Raw genomic sequence first — 17,410 nt, 5'->3', positions numbered from 1 at the left:
GATCTAGCAGAGTTTCTACAGCTGGATGCCCTTCCTAATGCCAACCACTCCGAGAGTGTAGTGGGTGCTTTTTTATGTGCCACCGGCACAGAGGCCACTGACATCGACCATGCTCAAATGGTACTTTTTACGTGCCACCAGCACTGGCATCAGCCTCGCTTGAATGATGCTTTTTATGTGCCACACACACATATCATTGTATCAACCATACAATCTAGTGTTGTTATACACTGCTGGCCACAATGCACTTCCTTGCATTATTGTAGCTTTCAAATGCTACCACCCTGGTGACTGAATTGTCAGAGCAACAATCAGAAGGCCAGTCCGTTGGAAGGGTGACCCTCTTACAGCTGAGTGAACTGGAACAATGTGAAATGAAGGGTTTTGCTCAAGAACACAATCTGCCACTGGTCTGGGAATTGAAACCATTATCTTGCCATCATGAGTGCAACACGTGTTGATGTGTCTCCTTGTCGGTCATTTCCAGTATTCTGCAAAAACGTGTGGCCATTGGAAAATTATTAGCTTACTTGGAAACGAGCAAGGTTTGGTGGCAGGAGGGGCATTATATATAAAGCCTGCCTCAATAAACTTTAGCCAATTCCTGCAAATATGGAAATGGCGATGTTTATATGTTGTCCAATATGAAAGACTCACAGTTTACTGTTATTGTTCATGGTTTCCTTTCAGTCGATTGGTACTGCTCCAAAATGGTGTTCATTTTTGGATAGTTTGACTGAAGAACTCGAAGAAAGCAAAATAGAAACAGGTAAGTTTGGCTTTAATTTTAGTTTGTCTTTGGACTTTTATGTTGTTGTTTAAAACCTCTTCAAATTCTAAAGGGTTTTTTCACTTTGTGTAGGCACAGTCATGGCTGTGTGGTTAGGAAGCTAGCTTCCCAGTTGTATGGCCTTGGGTTCAGTCCCAATGCATGGCCCCCTTGAGCATGTATCTTCTATAACCCTGGGCCAGCCTAAGCTTTATGAGGGGATTTGGTTGATAGCACCTGAAAGAAACCTTTTGTGTGTGTGTGTGTGTGTATTTGCCTCCAACACTTCTATTGTCACCCAAACACGCTGAATGTCCAGTCAGTTGTGTCACATTGAGTTACAGGAAATTTCACCACAAGCAATTTTGCTGTAGGAAAATTTATTGTAAAACAAAAAAAATTTAGCTGTTTTCTTGAAATGGTAACTTTCTCAAGTAACCTACCAATCAGAGAAAGATAATTGCCCAAAACTCGGTTATCGTGTTCTTGTGTTTCCTTAACAGAAAATTTTCCTACAGCAAAAGCATTTGCGGTGAATTTTCCTGACACGGTCACATCATAGATTTCCAAACAGCTCCACCAAATCTTCTCTCCACACATTGCTACACGAGTCAAAGCTTTTTCTCTAATCTCACACGTTTGGTAAATATTTCAGTATATGACGACTACAAGTTTGTCACACGAAACGAACTGGAAGAGATTGGTCTGTCACACTTGATTGGTTCCAAGATGTTACGTGCCTACATGCATGGTTACTTTATGGACACCCGTCTCTATCATAAGGTAGGGGCAACTGCTACCATATTTTTTCTTCCTTTCTTTTTTTTTTTTTTTCAGAAGAGGAAGAAAGACCTTTTTCCCATATTTTACTTAAAATTAAGATTTTGCTGTTTATATCAGAACTTAGAAACTTCAAGAGACTTAAAATAAATCTTATGTTTTTTTTTGGGGGGGGGGGGGCAGGGTTCGAGGGTGGAACTCAAAATAGATAAAGCTATAATAATAACATGTAAATATTGGGTTAAAATATGCCCATCGATAGAAAAATGTCAAAAGCTGCTTGTGGGACTTGAACCCACTTCTTCTGTAAATATGACAAGACATTCTACCACTGGACCAAAGCAATTTTTTTAATTTCTCCATCCATTTTAGAAGTTTTGTTTGTACCTATCAGAATTGTTTGTTGTTTATGTCATAAGGATTTAGAAACTTTGAGAAACAAAAAATAGATCCATTTTTTTATCAGTGGGACTCAAAGAGGATCAAAAATTCAAAGGATTTGTAAAAGATGGCAAGAAAATGAGGAAAGCCTGTGATTCTGCAGAATGGAGAGGAGGGTACCATAACCATGAACTTATTAAGTTTGCTCAGTTTGGTGAGGTTAAGGAGACTAATCTTCAGTTTAGGTTTTTGTAAGGCATCATTAGCATGAAGTTTGTAGGTGAAGCGGGTCTATACATTGTAGGGGTTCCAAGAGAGGGAGAGAGGCAGGGCTGTTTCAGTTAAATGAGGCATTCAGTTATTATCAAGCGTTATTGCAGAACAAACAGGATTCGTAGAAATTCCACTTTATATAAAATGTTCTTATTTCCATTTTAATGCATAAATTTATCGATCTTCTTGACACTCATTATTTTAGATATTTCCTTTACGTCTTCAGTTTTCTTCCATAGTGAAGGTTGCATAAAGTGTAACCCTCAGATACATGCATTGAAGACAGGTAAGAACAAACAGAGGAAATAATATGTTATTATCATTATATAAATAGTATTTACGGAAAGGAGTGTCGTTGAGGGTTTGTTTTTATAATTTCTTAATAACAATTATCATTATTATTTTTTTATTTTATTTTATTTTTTGCAAGGCAAAAGCAATCATTGAACCGTTTGCATACGATAAATACAAGAAAGAAAAAATTCGAGAAACGATTGAGAAAAGTCGAACCACTCATGTCAAACTTGAGGTTTGTATTTTAATAACTTGATGAAATGTTAGAGTGAAAGGTCAAATGTGCGAGAGTTGATGAAAGGTCAGATTTGGATGTCTTTTTAACCTTTCAGCATTTAAACTGGCCGAATCCAGCCCAAGTATTCTGCCTGTTTTGTGTTCAAACTAACCAAGTCTGGTCTTTCACACTTACCCTACAATGTCATTCTAAAAATAAGCACTTGCATCATCAATTTGAACTTTGGAAGAAATAGGAATATCATTAAGAGAGCACATTGGAAATGAGATTATTCAAGAGCAGAGTGAAAGATGTGATTGCAGAGTCCCAAAAGCACAATTTCCTCTGGGCTGGACATGTCATCAGGTTCACAGACAACAGGTGGACCCATACAGTTGCCAAATTATATCCAAGAGATCTGAAATGGCCACTTGGAAGGCCTCCATGCTGATGAGAAGATGATCTAGTTAAGCAATCTGGGTCCAGATAGAAAAGAATGGTGCAATCAAGACAGAATTGGAAGCACATTGTGACCAGTGGTGTATAACAGTATCTGACGGTCTGGTCAATACTGTGTACTGTGATATGTCAAAACATGTCCACGACTTTTATCAATGATAACATTCGTTCAATTACTTTCTCTTTTCCTACATACATTGCATGCACTGAATATAAATATGTGTTTATATCATTTTTGCCTAATATGGTTAATGTTCTTGGTGCAGAAACTGCCTCCTATCAACAAAGACCTGGCTCTCAAGCTGATGGAAGATTTAGAAGATGAAAAACAAGGCGCTGATGCCAAGGTCAGTAACTACAAGCTTCTGTGCATGTTCTCTATATATTCTCAACAGATATGTGTGTATATATATATATATATATATATATATATACACACACATACATACATACACGTGTATAAACATGTATATATGTTTGTGTGCCACCAAAGATCTCTATGAATGGTGCCATCTATTGAAATATTTTCTCTTATTTCCCCACAGAAATCAGAAAAGCTGCCAAACCTCTTGAAAGACAAACGTTTTGCCGCCATGTTCCACAACAAAAACTTCCGAATCGATCGCACCAGCAAAGAATTCCACTTAATCAGTCCCCTAATTACGAAACTTGAAAAAGATCTTCACAAGAAACAGAAAAAGAAAGAAGTCAAAGATCAGTTCAAACCTGTTGAGGTATGCACCCTGGCTCTTGTTACTCCCTCCCTCCTCGTTCTTACTCTTTCTTCTGTCTCTTCTCTCTTTCTTACTATTTCTCCTGTCTCCTCCTTATTGCTACTCCCTCCCTTCTCTTTCGTACTCTTTCTTCTGTCTCCTTTCTCCTATCTCCTCCTTATTCCTACTTCCTCCCCTCTCTTTCTTACTCTTTCCCCTGTCTCCTCCCACCTTATTGCGTCTCCCTTTCCTCTCCTTCTTCCTCTCCCCCAACGCCCATATTCCAACTCCCTTCCATCTATAACTCTTCTCAATTCATTTCATATTATCTTCTTAGTTTTCTCTTTCTTTTTCTCCCTCCCACTCTCTCTCTTTATACCTCTCTAACCCTTGTGCTCCTCAAACTGACAATGACTGCCCCCTCCCCCTTCATCTTGAATTTGTTTCAGTCACTGGACTACGACCAAGCTGGGGCACCACCTTGTGAGGGTTTAGTCAAACAAATTGACCCCCAGGGCTTAGGTTTTGTTTGGTACTTATCCTACTAGTTTTCTACTTCATTCATGTTGCTAACTTTCCATTCCTTACAGCAAGAAGAATTGGAAGGTAAAGCGAGTGAGGACGAATCCAGCACTGACGACAGTACGAGTGAGGAAGATGAGGTGAAAGTAAAGGAAGAGTTAAGGGAACAACATCGAAGGGTTGAGGGGAAAAAGAAATTGAAAGAAAAGAAGAGAACTGTTGAGAAGGACAAGAGAGGAGGACATGTTAAAAATGATTTGACCAACACTGAGAGCAAAGCATCTGCTGAGAAATCAAAACCGAAATTCTTTGAACTCAAAGAAGGTGATGATGTTTTATCAAAAGCAAAAAAGAAAAACAAGTTAGTATTTCTCTATTTCTAGTTTTCTTTTGGTTTTGTTTTTTTATGGTGTTTTGTATATTTGTACATGCGTGGCTGTGTGGTAAGAAGTTGGCTTCCCAACAACATGGTTCTGGATTCAATCCTGCTGTGTGGCACTTTATGTAAATGGATTTAATAGAAACAGAAAGTGAAAGTAGCCCATCATAAATGTGTGTGTGTTTGTTTGTGTCTCATTGCCTTGGCATTGCATAACAGTTGTAAACGAGTGTCACTGTTATACAAGCAGCTATGTCATTCATTCCCAATCTTCTGTAAAAAAAAAAAAAAACATGGTTGGTTCCCCATCCCATGGGGGTGGAATCTTACCGGACGTGGAAACAGGTGAGGGTTGGTGACAGGAAGGGAATGTGGTTGTAGAAAATCCACATCAACAAATCCCACCCAATCCACACAAGCATGGAGAAGTGCTCGTTAGATCGATGACGATGACGATGATGATGATGATGATAGCCTAACACTGATGATTGTTAGTAAGTTCTTGGCATGGTTTTCATTTTTAACCCACAACAGCAATTGATCAGCTGACTAGTTCTGTGTCATAAATCAGCTCAATCAAGGATGACCTGTGGTTAAAAAACTTTACTCATCACTTACATGTCATCAATCTGCTTGATCATGACTGACCTAGATTAAACAATAACAACAACATTACTGCCACCTCCACTGAGATTCGAACCACTCAGTCATTTTGCAACTAATATTTTATGGTTTGTAAGGTGTCAAGCTGGCAGAATGGCCAAAATGTTTTGTGGTATTTTGTCTGTTCAAACTCCTCCCACCCATCTCCCTCGAAATTGCTGGCCTTGTGTCAATATTTGAAAACAATATTTTGTAGTTTATTCCAAGCGTGATCAATGCCAGGCACGCTTGACTGGCTCCTGTGCCGATGGCGTGTAAAAAGCCCCCACTACACTCTTAGGGTGGTTGGCGTTTGGAAAGGCATCCACCTGTAGAAACATTGTCAGACTGGACCCTGGTGCAGCCACTGGCTCTCCAGACCTCAGTCAAACCATCCAACCCATGCCAGCATGGAAAACAAACGTTAAACGATGATGATGATGATCTGTATCTACATTTCTGTTTTCTTTTTGTTTTTTTTGTTGTTTTTTTGTCTTTTAGGAGAAGTTTGTTTGAACGTTTGAATGAAGAGAATGAAGATGAAGCCAAAGCGAACCGAGATACTTTATCAGGACACATGGAATTCTCGTTCACATTGAAGAAGGTAAGTTTCCTACAGACTGTGTATCTTCTCTATGGGAGCCGGTCCCACCCAAGTCATGACTCCTGGGGGTCCTCCTGCTGCTTTCCAAAATTCTGTCTCCACTGGGATTTGAACCTGAATTGTTCTTTCGTTCCCAGGTCTGTGTTTCAGCCACACATCCCCCCACACACACACACAACAGGTTTCTGTACAGTTTCCATGTACCAAATCAATTCACAATGCTTTGGTGTATCCAGGACTATAGTAGAAGACTCTTTCCCAAAGGGCCATGCAGTGGGACTGAACCTGGAACCATGTGGTTGGGAAGCAAACTTCTCGACCACACAGCCGTTCCTGTGCATGTCTGATCCCATGGATTGGATTCTTTCTTTGGAATAAAATAAATAGGGTGTTGTGATCCCTTTTCTGGGGCTGCAACTTTAGCAGCCACACTGATGACATCCTCAATGACACCTAATTTAACAGGGGTATGGGGAATAAGGTGTCTTGCCCCAAGATATAAGAAAAACACATGCAGCAGATTTGGATGTGAAATCTCAGAATTAATTATCTGATAGCTTAAATCACTCAATGGACATTTACCATGCTAGTAATAACAGCCAAAACAGACTCAAATTACAGTTTATCATCTTACAAATAAAGAAAGAACACTGATTAATGTAGTCCTAGATACACTATACCTGAAGGAAAAAACAAAATCTGGAAATAAACAACAAATAAAATAATTAGAAGCTTTAAAAAGGAAAGGAAATTTATGAATATTTTTTAACTGTGGCCATGCTGGAGCCCTACCTTAGTTTTCCTTTTGTTTTTAATTTTTTTATATTGTCATTTTAAATAAAATGGTTTCTGTTCTTTATTGCAGGACAAAGATGAAGAATTGGAACATAGAAAGAGAAAAGAGCATCATTTGGAACGGAAGAAGCTTCGTAGATCTGCTCATGATATCACACGCAACTTCAAATCGAAACCAAAGTTCTGGATGGGGAAACGGGTTGGATAAAATAAACAACAACAACAATAATAATAATAATTATCATTATTATTATTATTATTGTTATGATAAGGGGTTGGTTATAAATAATAATAAAAAAAGCAATTTTTATATTTAACTCCTTCTCTTTGATTCTTTGGTATAATGGAATGGTTGTTTCATTATTGCATAGGTTATATATTTATAGTATTTTGTAAATACCTTTTTGTTTATAACTCCTTGCCCATGACCTTCTCACCAAAATGCCAATGGTGTTTAAACCCAGGTTACCTTCATTCAAACGATTCTATGGTCCACAGGTAATTGCTGTTTTAACTTGGGTCTGTCAGCCAAACGAGTGGACATACCTTACAATCCATTGTTCCAGTCTCAACAATCCTCCATACTACGCACTGGTGAAAATGCTGCACACTGTGGATTGTGGTGGCACAGTGTGACAGTCTAGACGTGTTATACTCTCTTTCTCCAATAACCATAGACACTGCAGAAGTAGACAAGGTAGCTCAAGTCTTGAAGGAGTTTCCAAGCGACTGCTGACCCTGCAATAATTGGTAGCCAAATCCCTGACTATACCATTTTAAGTATGGTGGAGCAAACAAGATAAAATATTTGTGGAGTGGTTGGAGTGCATGGTGCAGTTTTCTGCCTAGCCAACTCTTGTCAAACCATCCAACATGGAAAGCAGATGTTAAATGATGATGATGATAACTGACCAAAAAGGAAGACATGTTAGTCATGGTTAGTAAACAATTCCTGTTACTAATGGTGTTGCTTACAGTTCCTGTTACTAAATGGTGGCAGGGACAATGTAATAGGCAGATAAGAAGTGGAAGAGTTGTTATTTCCGTTGGCAAAATGGGAAGATACTCTGGGGAATGTAGTTCTAGACACATCATCTTCAGCATTAAGTGTCCCCCTTTCTATATGTGCATAGGTCAGACAATTTATTGCAGCAGATTTTCTACAGCTGGATGCCCTTGCTGTCACCAACCTTCACCTGTTTCCAAGCAAGGTAATATTTCTCTATGGTTTGACATGTTTTTCTGAAGTGGTGAAGACTGACCTCAAAATTTTAAGCTTCTTGGAAGGGATGACAAGGGATTTAGATTAACAGCAATATTCTGTGCTTGAAAAGACTCCTCCATCTCAACAGAACCGAGATTCTTTCAGTCCTTCACCCACGACTCCTCATAAACCCATTCTTCCATCAATCTTCTGTGGAACCCTATTTCCTTCCTTCCTTCATTTCTCTTCCACTAAACTGGTATTCCCTACACACCCATTCATTCCCTCTTACTAATCATGTCTCACTATTCGCATTCTAGCACTCTTACAGACCAATTCAACCTTTTCTGTTTCTCTGTCCTATTCTGTCTCATATTCAGATTGTATCTCGACCCCCCCCCCTCAGATGGCACACCACATATATTTACTTCTTCAGCAAGACACCTGCTCCTGTCCCCCTCTCTTGCTTTCTTATCCTTCAGTACTATAATATCCCAATCACTTGAGGCAAGGAGTGTGTAGGGTCTTGTCTTACAAATTGCTTGGTGACCTTACAAGTGCTGAGGGTCACAAAACAGCACCGGGTACACTCTGTTAAGTTGTTGGTGCAAGGAAGGGCATCCAGCTAATAGAAACCATCTGTCCATGTCAAACCATTCAAGCATGGAAAAGGAGACGTTAAATGATGATATATATCATCATCATCATTTAACGTCTGTTGTCGATGCTGGCATGGGTTGGACAGGTTTGACCAGGGCTGGTAAGCTGGAATGCTGCACCAGGCTCCAGTCTGATTTGCCATGATTTTCTACGGCTGTGTAGTGTAGTGAGTGCTTTTTATGTGCCACCAGCACAGGGGCCAGAAGAGGCTGACACGGACCACATTCGGATGGTACTTTTTACATGCCAATGGCACAGAGATCACAACTACAATTTCCATTTGATTTTCATTTTGATGTTGATGTACTTGACTCAATAGGTCTCCTCAAGCACAGCATGCCAACCAAAGCCTTGGGAGTGGATTTCGTACACGGAAACTGAAAGAAGACTTTCGTATATATTTGTATGTTTGTATGTGTGTTCCTACCATCGTTCAGCAACCAATGTTACTGCGTTTACGTCCCCGTAACTTAGCGATTCGGCAAAAGACACCGATAGAATAAGTACTAGGCTTACAAAGAATAAATCCTGGGATCGATTTCTTCGAATAAAGGCGGTGCTCCAGCGTGGCCGCAGTCACATGACTGAAACAAAGTAAAGCAATTAAAAACTATGCCATTTTAATCCTGAGCAACGCCGGGTATCTCTGCTAGTATGTATGTGTGTCTGTGTATATATATATATATATATGTATGTAAAGCTATTTCGAAAATCATGTCTTTGAAGAAAGACCAAATCTTCCTCGAAAAAGCTTTTACCCTGAAATACAAGGGAGATAATTACAGTTCACTATTTACACTTGAAGCACGTTTCGTCCTCAGAAGCACCATGAGTGATGTTGAGGTAATAATATCTGCTGAAAATCAGAATATAAACACGAAATATAAATTAACTACGACTGGGGCAACAATATTAGGAATATCAGGTGCGATAGCAGTGGGTTTCTATGCGGTGGTGACACCTTTCTTGTCTCCAGCTCTTCGTAAAGTGTGCCTTCCGTTCGTCCCAGCAACCACGACTCAAGTTCAAAATGTGATGAGGGCATTAAGAGGCTCAAGTGGTGGGACCTTACTTGACATTGGCAGTGGTGACGGTCGCATTGTAAGTTCGATCTATCTTTCTACTTTAAACATACCTCATCTTGCTAATTTTGTATGTTAATGTAACCTTCCAGCTAAACATTTGATGAAACAACTTCTGGTCCGTACAACAGATGGAGCTTCCTCGTTGTCATTTTACCTGCTAAAAATAGCAGTCAAATCTTTTTCAGATCACCTTCTATCGTCCCCCCCCCCCCCAAATAATAAAATGACAGGTAAACGAGAGCAGCTAAACTATGGTCTTCGCTTTATTAAAATGTAAATATTGTAGGCTCGAAATTTGTGCGAGAAGATAAAGTCAATTAAGTCGACCCCAGCACACGTTGGGCACCTTATACGTGGAAATTGCGCGGTTATTTTGAAAGCGATAAGTTTCTTGGAATTATTTTGTGGAATCAATATCTCAGTGCAGTAAGTACTGTGTTTCGTTTAGTGGAATTGTGGGCCCCGGTGCCCGAAGTACAATAGTTATCCTCATTGTGGGTCTTACTGAACGAAGCCCAACCTTATGAACTCTTCTCTGATATGAAACTAAAGATGTAGTCCAGAACTTTAAAATTTTGCTAAAGTGTTGCCAAAGACCAACGTAGTTATACCGGACCATGCTAATAACGTAGCTAACATCTTCAGTTTCGTTCTATCCTGTTTGTTCCAAGAGTTACACACGTAAACCTTGGCAGAATAATGGCGATTCTGTTATTGGTTTCAGTCATTGCAATGTCTCTTTGCCGGAGCGCTTCTAAGATGCAGTATTTCTCATCGACCTCGGAAGAATGTAAAGATAAATAGATCGAGAGCGGGATTTGAACTCACAGCGTGAAGGGGCATTGCTAAAAGCGACAAAATACACTGGGTTACAAACTTTCACAAAAGTTTTGGTTGTCTTATTGTTTTGAGTAATTTTAATGCAGAATTTTGTGCTGATTCCAAAAATGTGTTTCTTTTTTTCTCTCCCATCGACCGTTTGCGAGATATGTCGAATTACACTAATATACACATATCAGCATACATCACGTATCGTACATACCATCATATACACATACCATCATACATACCATCATGCATCAATTGTCTGTAAACAAAATCTCTAACATCACTTGATCACAAGTTGTTGCGTAACGTAACTCTTGCTATAAAACATTTTTCTACTCTACCAGTAAATCATTCATTCCCAAAGTTTATATTTTACCTCCATTATTCGCATCCATCCCTGCCTATTGCATAACTCGATACAGATGAAGGAAGAATATGACAATGTAAAATTGCTCCTTGAGAAAGTATAAGTTTAAATGGGATGTTTGTGGCGACTTTAAAATGTTTGCCTTCTTACTTGGATTACAGGGTGTGTACACTAAGCATTCGTGTTTTCTTTGCCTATGGGGCGATCATGAACATTACCAGAAGGCTGAGTAGCCCTCACGAGATGACCTCCAGCCAGGAAAGCTAAATGTTATAAGACAGTGAATAGTCAAAAATGGCCTTCATAGAGAAAACTGTCTCTGTTTCCACTGCAGATGACACATACGCAGCTTTACAAACACAGCCTGCACACCCACCTTCACATTCCATGACTACCATTGGGATTGATCAGATACCAGACAAGGATTCTGGATTATTTTTCCAGTTTTTTTTACTTAATTTTTGAGAGCGGTCAGGTCCATTTTTAGTATTCTCGTTTGTGAGAGCAGTCGAGTTTATTTCAGATAATTTCTTTTTAAAAATCACCTCTGGCTAATCATTGAGAGGACGTTGGTGTTGCCTTGGCAGAGGTTTGCGCTCTCTGAGTGCTTTTGTTACAATGATGAAAGGCAAAATCAAGCTCAGCAAGATTTATTGTTTAGTTCCAGTCAACCCTGACTAGGCAAGCTTATGACCCAGAACAACCCAACCATAACCATCTTGCCTTTTTTTTGGGGGGGAGGGGGTTACCTTGCACTACATTATCTTATGTGCCTTTCCTTCATTTAAGACAGTAAGGTGCAATTTGAAGGAGATTTGGATGCTATGTCCTGCAAAACGTAAAGTGATTAAGCAGAAGTTCATTCATTAACTTGACCATATCAGAATTTAACACTTTAGCACTTAATCAGCCGAAACGTTGTGTTAACAAGAAACAAGATGAGGACAAAAATCCGTCAAATGTAAATAAGGTCTTGCTTTGTTCTTTACTCCAGGTGTTAGAAGCAGCAAAGCATGGTTTCAAGGCGACAGGCGTTGAGCTCAATATCTGGTTGGTGCTCTACTCTAAATTTAGGTCATGGCGACTGGGATTGAACCAACGAGTTGGTTTTGTAAGGCAGGACTTGTGGAAGGTAGGTCTTTTGTATAGAAACATTTCTCTACGAATCCTCATCATTTAACATCCGTTTTCCATGCTGGCATGGGTTGAGCAATGTATATATATTTATATATGAAAGTATTTTAGCTTTTACTTGTCTCAGTCATTGGACTGTGGCCATGCTGGGGCACAGCTTTGAATAAACCTTTATTGCCATTTTCATTGTTATTTTTTCTTTATGTATTTTCAGACTGATTTGTCAGAGTTTGATAACATTGTAATCTTTGGAGTGGAACAAATGGTGAGCTTTACATGCTTATTTTAACTGATGTTTGTTAATATTTACTAAAACTTTCACTCCTTAGGGAGCTCAGGCCATCAGTGACATTCCCCCACTGTTTATGAGCCTGGGCTGTCTTCTCTTCTCCCAGATCTTTTTCATTTTGAATTATCGTCGATGCTTCTGTAACCGTGTTTTTTTATCTTGATTGGAGTGTTGGCCCTTTTTACTCCTGGGAAGAGGTGGACCGTCTTAGTCTGACCCTTGTCCTTTAACACATCCAACTTAGAAGGTCCTACCGGAAGCTTGCACTCTGCTAGCATAGCTCTCAGGATACTGAGGCTCACAATAAGCTCTTGGGATATTAAGGACAAGAAGTGTTCCTTCTCCCTTGTTTGTATGAATAATTGTTGTTTGGCTGTAGATCAGCCTTGATCAACCAGAACTATGTTCTACACATGACCAACTCATCATCTTTCTGTTTTTAGACAATATTCATTGTGTCCTTCCTTTTCATAGGGCAGAAGAATGTGACTGATGAAATTAAGCTGCTTTTTCCAGCAAGACAAGTGACTCAGTAGAGACCCACACATTACCACTTGAGCAAGATTCATTTCTTTTGTTAAACAAATATTTTTTTTCCACATGAATGACTTTCCCATTACAAATAACCAACCAGCTATGAAAAAGCTTTTTTTTTCTATTCTGTTTTGTTAAGAAGTCTTAGCAAAGTGGAATTCTTGCTCAAGGGCCGCAATGCAGTGGTTGTAAGAAAGTTTTAACTTATTAACCACACAGTCCAAATTTAAATCTTACTACAGACCTAATTGCCTGGCTTTGTGCTGTATTAAAAATGATTAAAAGTTAGCCTTGTGCCTATGTAAGAAATTATTCTTATTATTATATAGTAAGGTGGTGAGCTGGCAGAATGGTTAGCAAGCCGGGCAAAATGCATAGTGGTATTTCGCCTGTCGCTACATTCTGAGTTCAAATTCTACCAAGGTCGACTTTGCTTTTCATTTGTAGTGACCCCTGGTGGTCAAGCAGGAAAGCAACACAAAAAAGGGATTTAACGAGAGTAATCTCCCTCGACATTCCAATTACCTTCCAGGGACTTCCAGTTCATCCCTTATATAAAGGAACACAGGTGACCCCTCTTTCTTGCATGCAATTATAAAAATTATAGGATGTCACATACCGACATCACTATACATCCTTTCGGAGTCAATAAAATAAGTACCAGTTGAACACTGGGGTCAATGTAATCGACTCATCCCCACCTCCCCCAAGCTGCTTTTGTGGCAAAAATTTGAAATTATTATTATTGTTGTTATATATTAAGACGGTGAGCTGGCAGACGGTCTTGTTGGTAGACTTGCAGCATTTTTGTCTCAAATTCATTCATACATCCTCGTTTATCGTGAATGTTTGGTTCCAAAAAGAAACCATGTTAAATCAATCAGAGATAAATGAATAAAGGAGCCTGTTCACAGTTGAGTGTACCATGTTGTCCCAGATCAGTGATAAATGAATCAGTGATAAACGAGAATAGATGTACGTTTTTAAGTCCAATATCATTAACATTTTATTTCTTGTTCTTTCAGATGATGCCACTAAAAGAGAAACTAAATAAAGAAATGGACTGCAGCATGTCTGTTGTGGCCTGCAGATTTCCTTTTCCTGATTGGGAACCATACCAAACTATAGGAACTGGCATTGATACAGTGTGGCTTTACAGAAAATCTTCTTCACCCAGCATGAAAGAACACAGCAATGAAGACTTGAAGATGGAAAGATGACTTGCAAACCACGATTATACTGAAGCAATTTGAAACTAACAAGTTCCAAACCAAGACAACACATCCATCTCCTCTGGTCAGTCACCTTCTTTATCATATTGAAGGCCTCCCTTGTGGTAGTTGAGTGATGTATAACGATTACTTCCAGTTGAGGTAAATGTTTCATTACGAATGAAATCATTATTTGGTCACAGACCATTTTACTGGACAGGAGAAACCAGTTTTAGTCACTGGCCAATGAGAAATAAACAAAGTTCTTCACTTTGCAGCTACCCTTCACATTGAAAGCATTTGTAAGCTGGATCGTCACAGCATATATACACAGATGTGCAGATTCACTTGTATATACATCTGTTCCTGTATACACACCTCATTCTCAAACACATCCCTTGTATATATTCCCACAGTATACATGTAAACTAATCGTGCTTTCCCTTACAACACTAGTAGTAGAAGAAAGTTCTCCAGACATTCTGCTGTTAGTCAATATTGAACCAGGTTAAATTACATGGCTTACTTGGTCAAAACAAACATTTTATGTGGAAGCTTTTTTTACCAGCCACATTATTTTACCACATTGACTGGTCAATCAATGACCAACAGCAAGCAATAAAAAAAATATTTCAGTCAGTTTTTCCTGCAGATTAAAATCTATTTCTATAAACTTGTACTCTATATTTTACTAAATTACCACATCTTTTTCTTGTCTTGCAAATAACTTGGTGACCTCACCATTATCAGTGACGCAAGAAAATATATACAAGAGTAGATAGACAGCCGACAACTAATGAACTGCTGTCTCTTAGAGTTGATTCATCCATTTGTAATGGGAATTTTCTTGATTTCAGCTTTTCAACAAGTTGTGTTACAATATCTTTACTCATTTCATCTATTCTTCTACTAACAGTATTGTTACTGAGTAGCATGGCTTGAACCACTTTGTCATCTTTTTCCAGGACTGTTTTAAAAAATGCTGATATTGATGGTTTAATAAAATCCTCTGCAATAGTATGACTTGTTAATTTTCGTATATGTGTGTGTGTGTATATTACCAGTACCATAAATCTCTCTCTACCTTTTTCTCTTCTTTCACTGACACTACCCTTTACCTCCACACCATTCAATTCTTTCGTCCCTCACCTCATTTAGCACCACATTTCTCGTGTACCAGGATTTTTGTCGGCAGAGATAAAAGAGAAGCTACTTTTAGACACCCACACACGCGTAAGTCTGTCTCCAGTTTATTTCTCCATAGAGAATTAAGATGGCATTGCTTTTAGTACTGACCAGTATTTATTTTTAAGTTTGCTTAGAGTGTGTATAGCACCTTGGGCAAGTGTCATCTTCTATAGCCCTGTGAGTAGATTTAGTATATGGAAACTGAAAGAAGCCCATTGTATATACATTTATATGTATCTGTCGCCCATCAGTGCTGGTGTGTTTATGTCCTTGTAACTTAGCAGTTCAGCAAAGGAGACAGACAGAATAAGTACTGGGTTTAAAAAGAAAAGAAAAAAAAACAAGTACTGTGTTCGATTCATTTTCAAGGTGGTGCTCCAGCATGACCACAGTCTTATGACTGAAACAAGGAAAAGATAAAACATTATGCTCACATTTAATGGTTTCTGATTAAGCTACAAGGCCAGCAATTTTGAAGGGAGGGGTTAGTTAATACCACAGACTGGTACTTTATTTTATCAACCCCAAAAGAATGGAAGGCAAAGTTGATCCCAGAATGTAAAGAGCCAGAAGAAATACCATAAAGTTGTTTTCTAATACTAATGGTTCTGTTAATTAACATCACATATAATAGAACGAGTTTTATTTTGTTTTTGTATTTGGTTTGCCAGATTCTTTCTGTGAATTTGTGTTTGGGGAGAGCCATTCTGTTTTAATGTCTTATTAATTAACACACACACTGGTTCAATTTCCACTCATTTACTTATTTATTTAATTTTTTTTTTTTTCTTGTAACCTCTTCAATAGTTTTTGATTCCGTCCGTTATCAAAGCTGCACTTGTGTGTGCATGTGTATACACATATATGTATGTATGAATGAGTTTTAAGTTGTCCATATTCTCCAGCACACAATACAAACCATTTCCATAAAAAAGAAAACACAAAACTTTTTTATATAAAATTTTTTTTTACAAAAAGTCATAACATAAATAATTTTTTTTACAGTACTGATAAATGACTTTCTTGGAAAAATACTCTTCCATACAAGTTACAGACTTTGAATTGGGGGAAAAAAAACTTCAAAAAAAAAAAAAAGAGTGATTGTTAATGTGAATCTTTCAAATCTAAAAGATTGAAATCTGCTGTGCATGAAGTTGGTGTGGTACCCCAGTGAGTCCCTCAGTTTTAGGGTCCTAGGGATTTCATCATGCAGTGTCTCCATATGAAATCATTACTGGAGCCTGGTGTTGCCATCCGGTTTCACCAGTCCTCAGTCAAATCGTCCAACCCATGCTAGCATGGAAAGCGGACGTTAAACGATGATGATGATGATGATGATGATGATGAAAAGCAAATGTTGAAAGAGTCATGCAAGCTACGAGAGCAGCCATTCACCTGACAGCAAACCTCTTTAACATCCAGCAATCAACTGCATCTTGTCAAATACAAATTAAAATAAACCTGAAGCGAATTTAAATATTTACCTAAAATAAGTAAATAGGTGACCAGAAGCTTCCTTCCCAACCACATGGTCCCAGGTCCAGTCCCACTGCATGGTATTTTGAGCACCTGCTATAGCCACGAGCTGACCAAAGACCTGCAAGTGGATTTGGCAGACACAAACTCGTTGTGTGTGCGTCAACTGGTGTTGGAATGCTGACATGCTGGTAACTTAGTGGTTCTTCCATGAAAAACATGGGGAAATATTACCTTGCTTGGAAAGAGGAAGGGCAACATCTGGTTGTAGAAAATCTGCCTCAACAGATACCATCTGACCAATGGAAAAATGTGCCTTAAATGGTGATGAATCATTGCAAACATTTACATTCAACGTGTGAACTGATGGACTGATTGTATCTCAACAAACTACAGCATCTTACTACAGTTTGTTGATTGTGGAATGATTTCACTGAAAAAACAGTAACTTTTATATTTCAATGTCAAGTGAGCCCAATTACTCATAAAGGTAATATTAAAAATGGTATGATGGCATTATTCAATTAAAATAATACTTAATTTACTCCAAAATAATTTTAAATTATACTTGAAACAATGCGGTTAGACTAACTACATTATATATAT

The 17,410-nt window shown here is 38.5% G+C and overlaps 2 protein-coding genes across 4 annotated transcripts in view; both read left to right on the top strand.

Moving 5' to 3' along the window:
• Window positions 1-7,145, top strand: part of LOC106872565 (nucleolar protein 10) — a 24,273-nt gene extending 17,128 nt beyond the window's left edge. For both annotated transcript variants that reach the window (XM_014919596.2, XM_014919595.2), the window contains exons 12-19: window positions 691-769; window positions 1,425-1,552; window positions 2,634-2,732; window positions 3,440-3,520; window positions 3,719-3,907; window positions 4,477-4,769; window positions 5,931-6,033; window positions 6,899-7,145. In XM_014919596.2, coding sequence (XP_014775082.1) covers window positions 691-769; window positions 1,425-1,552; window positions 2,634-2,732; window positions 3,440-3,520; window positions 3,719-3,907; window positions 4,477-4,769; window positions 5,931-6,033; window positions 6,899-7,036 — 1,110 coding nt within the window. In that variant the 3' untranslated portion in view covers window positions 7,037-7,145. The remainder of the gene's footprint in view (window positions 1-690; window positions 770-1,424; window positions 1,553-2,633; window positions 2,733-3,439; window positions 3,521-3,718; window positions 3,908-4,476; window positions 4,770-5,930; window positions 6,034-6,898) is intronic.
• Window positions 7,146-9,466: 2,321 nt separating this feature from the next.
• Window positions 9,467-15,160, top strand: LOC106872563 (ATP synthase subunit C lysine N-methyltransferase). 2 transcript variants are annotated; one of them, XM_014919591.2, is made up of 4 exons: window positions 9,467-9,793; window positions 11,967-12,104; window positions 12,321-12,371; window positions 13,955-15,160. In XM_014919591.2, exons 1-4 carry the CDS (start codon window positions 9,521-9,523, stop codon window positions 14,147-14,149), a joined length of 657 nt encoding a protein of 218 aa, XP_014775077.1. In that variant the 5' UTR covers window positions 9,467-9,520; the 3' UTR covers window positions 14,150-15,160. The 2 variants fall into 2 exon arrangements, with proteins under 2 accessions (XP_014775077.1, XP_052826306.1); XM_052970346.1 differs by lacking the exon at window positions 9,467-9,793 and adding an exon at window positions 10,878-11,134.
• Window positions 15,161-17,410: the final 2,250 nt, after the last annotated feature.

This window comes from Octopus bimaculoides, chromosome 9, assembly GCF_001194135.2.
Source record: "Octopus bimaculoides isolate UCB-OBI-ISO-001 chromosome 9, ASM119413v2, whole genome shotgun sequence".
Taxonomy (NCBI): domain Eukaryota; kingdom Metazoa; phylum Mollusca; class Cephalopoda; order Octopoda; family Octopodidae; genus Octopus; species Octopus bimaculoides.
Note: the sequence above shows the minus strand (reverse complement) of the source record. Positions and strands in the feature narration are given on the sequence as shown.

Bases quoted from the DNA above. Each gene is read 5' to 3' on its own strand.
- LOC106872563 (XM_014919591.2), top strand. From the start codon at position 9,521: ATGAGTGATGTTGAGGTAATAATATCTGCTGAAAATCAGAATATAAAC. The intron at 9,794-11,966 runs GTAAGTTCGATC...TCTTTACTCCAG, and splicing joins GCAGTGGTGACGGTCGCATT to GTGTTAGAAGCAGCAAAGCA. The intron at 12,372-13,954 runs GTGAGCTTTACA...TTGTTCTTTCAG, and splicing joins TCTTTGGAGTGGAACAAATG to ATGATGCCACTAAAAGAGAA.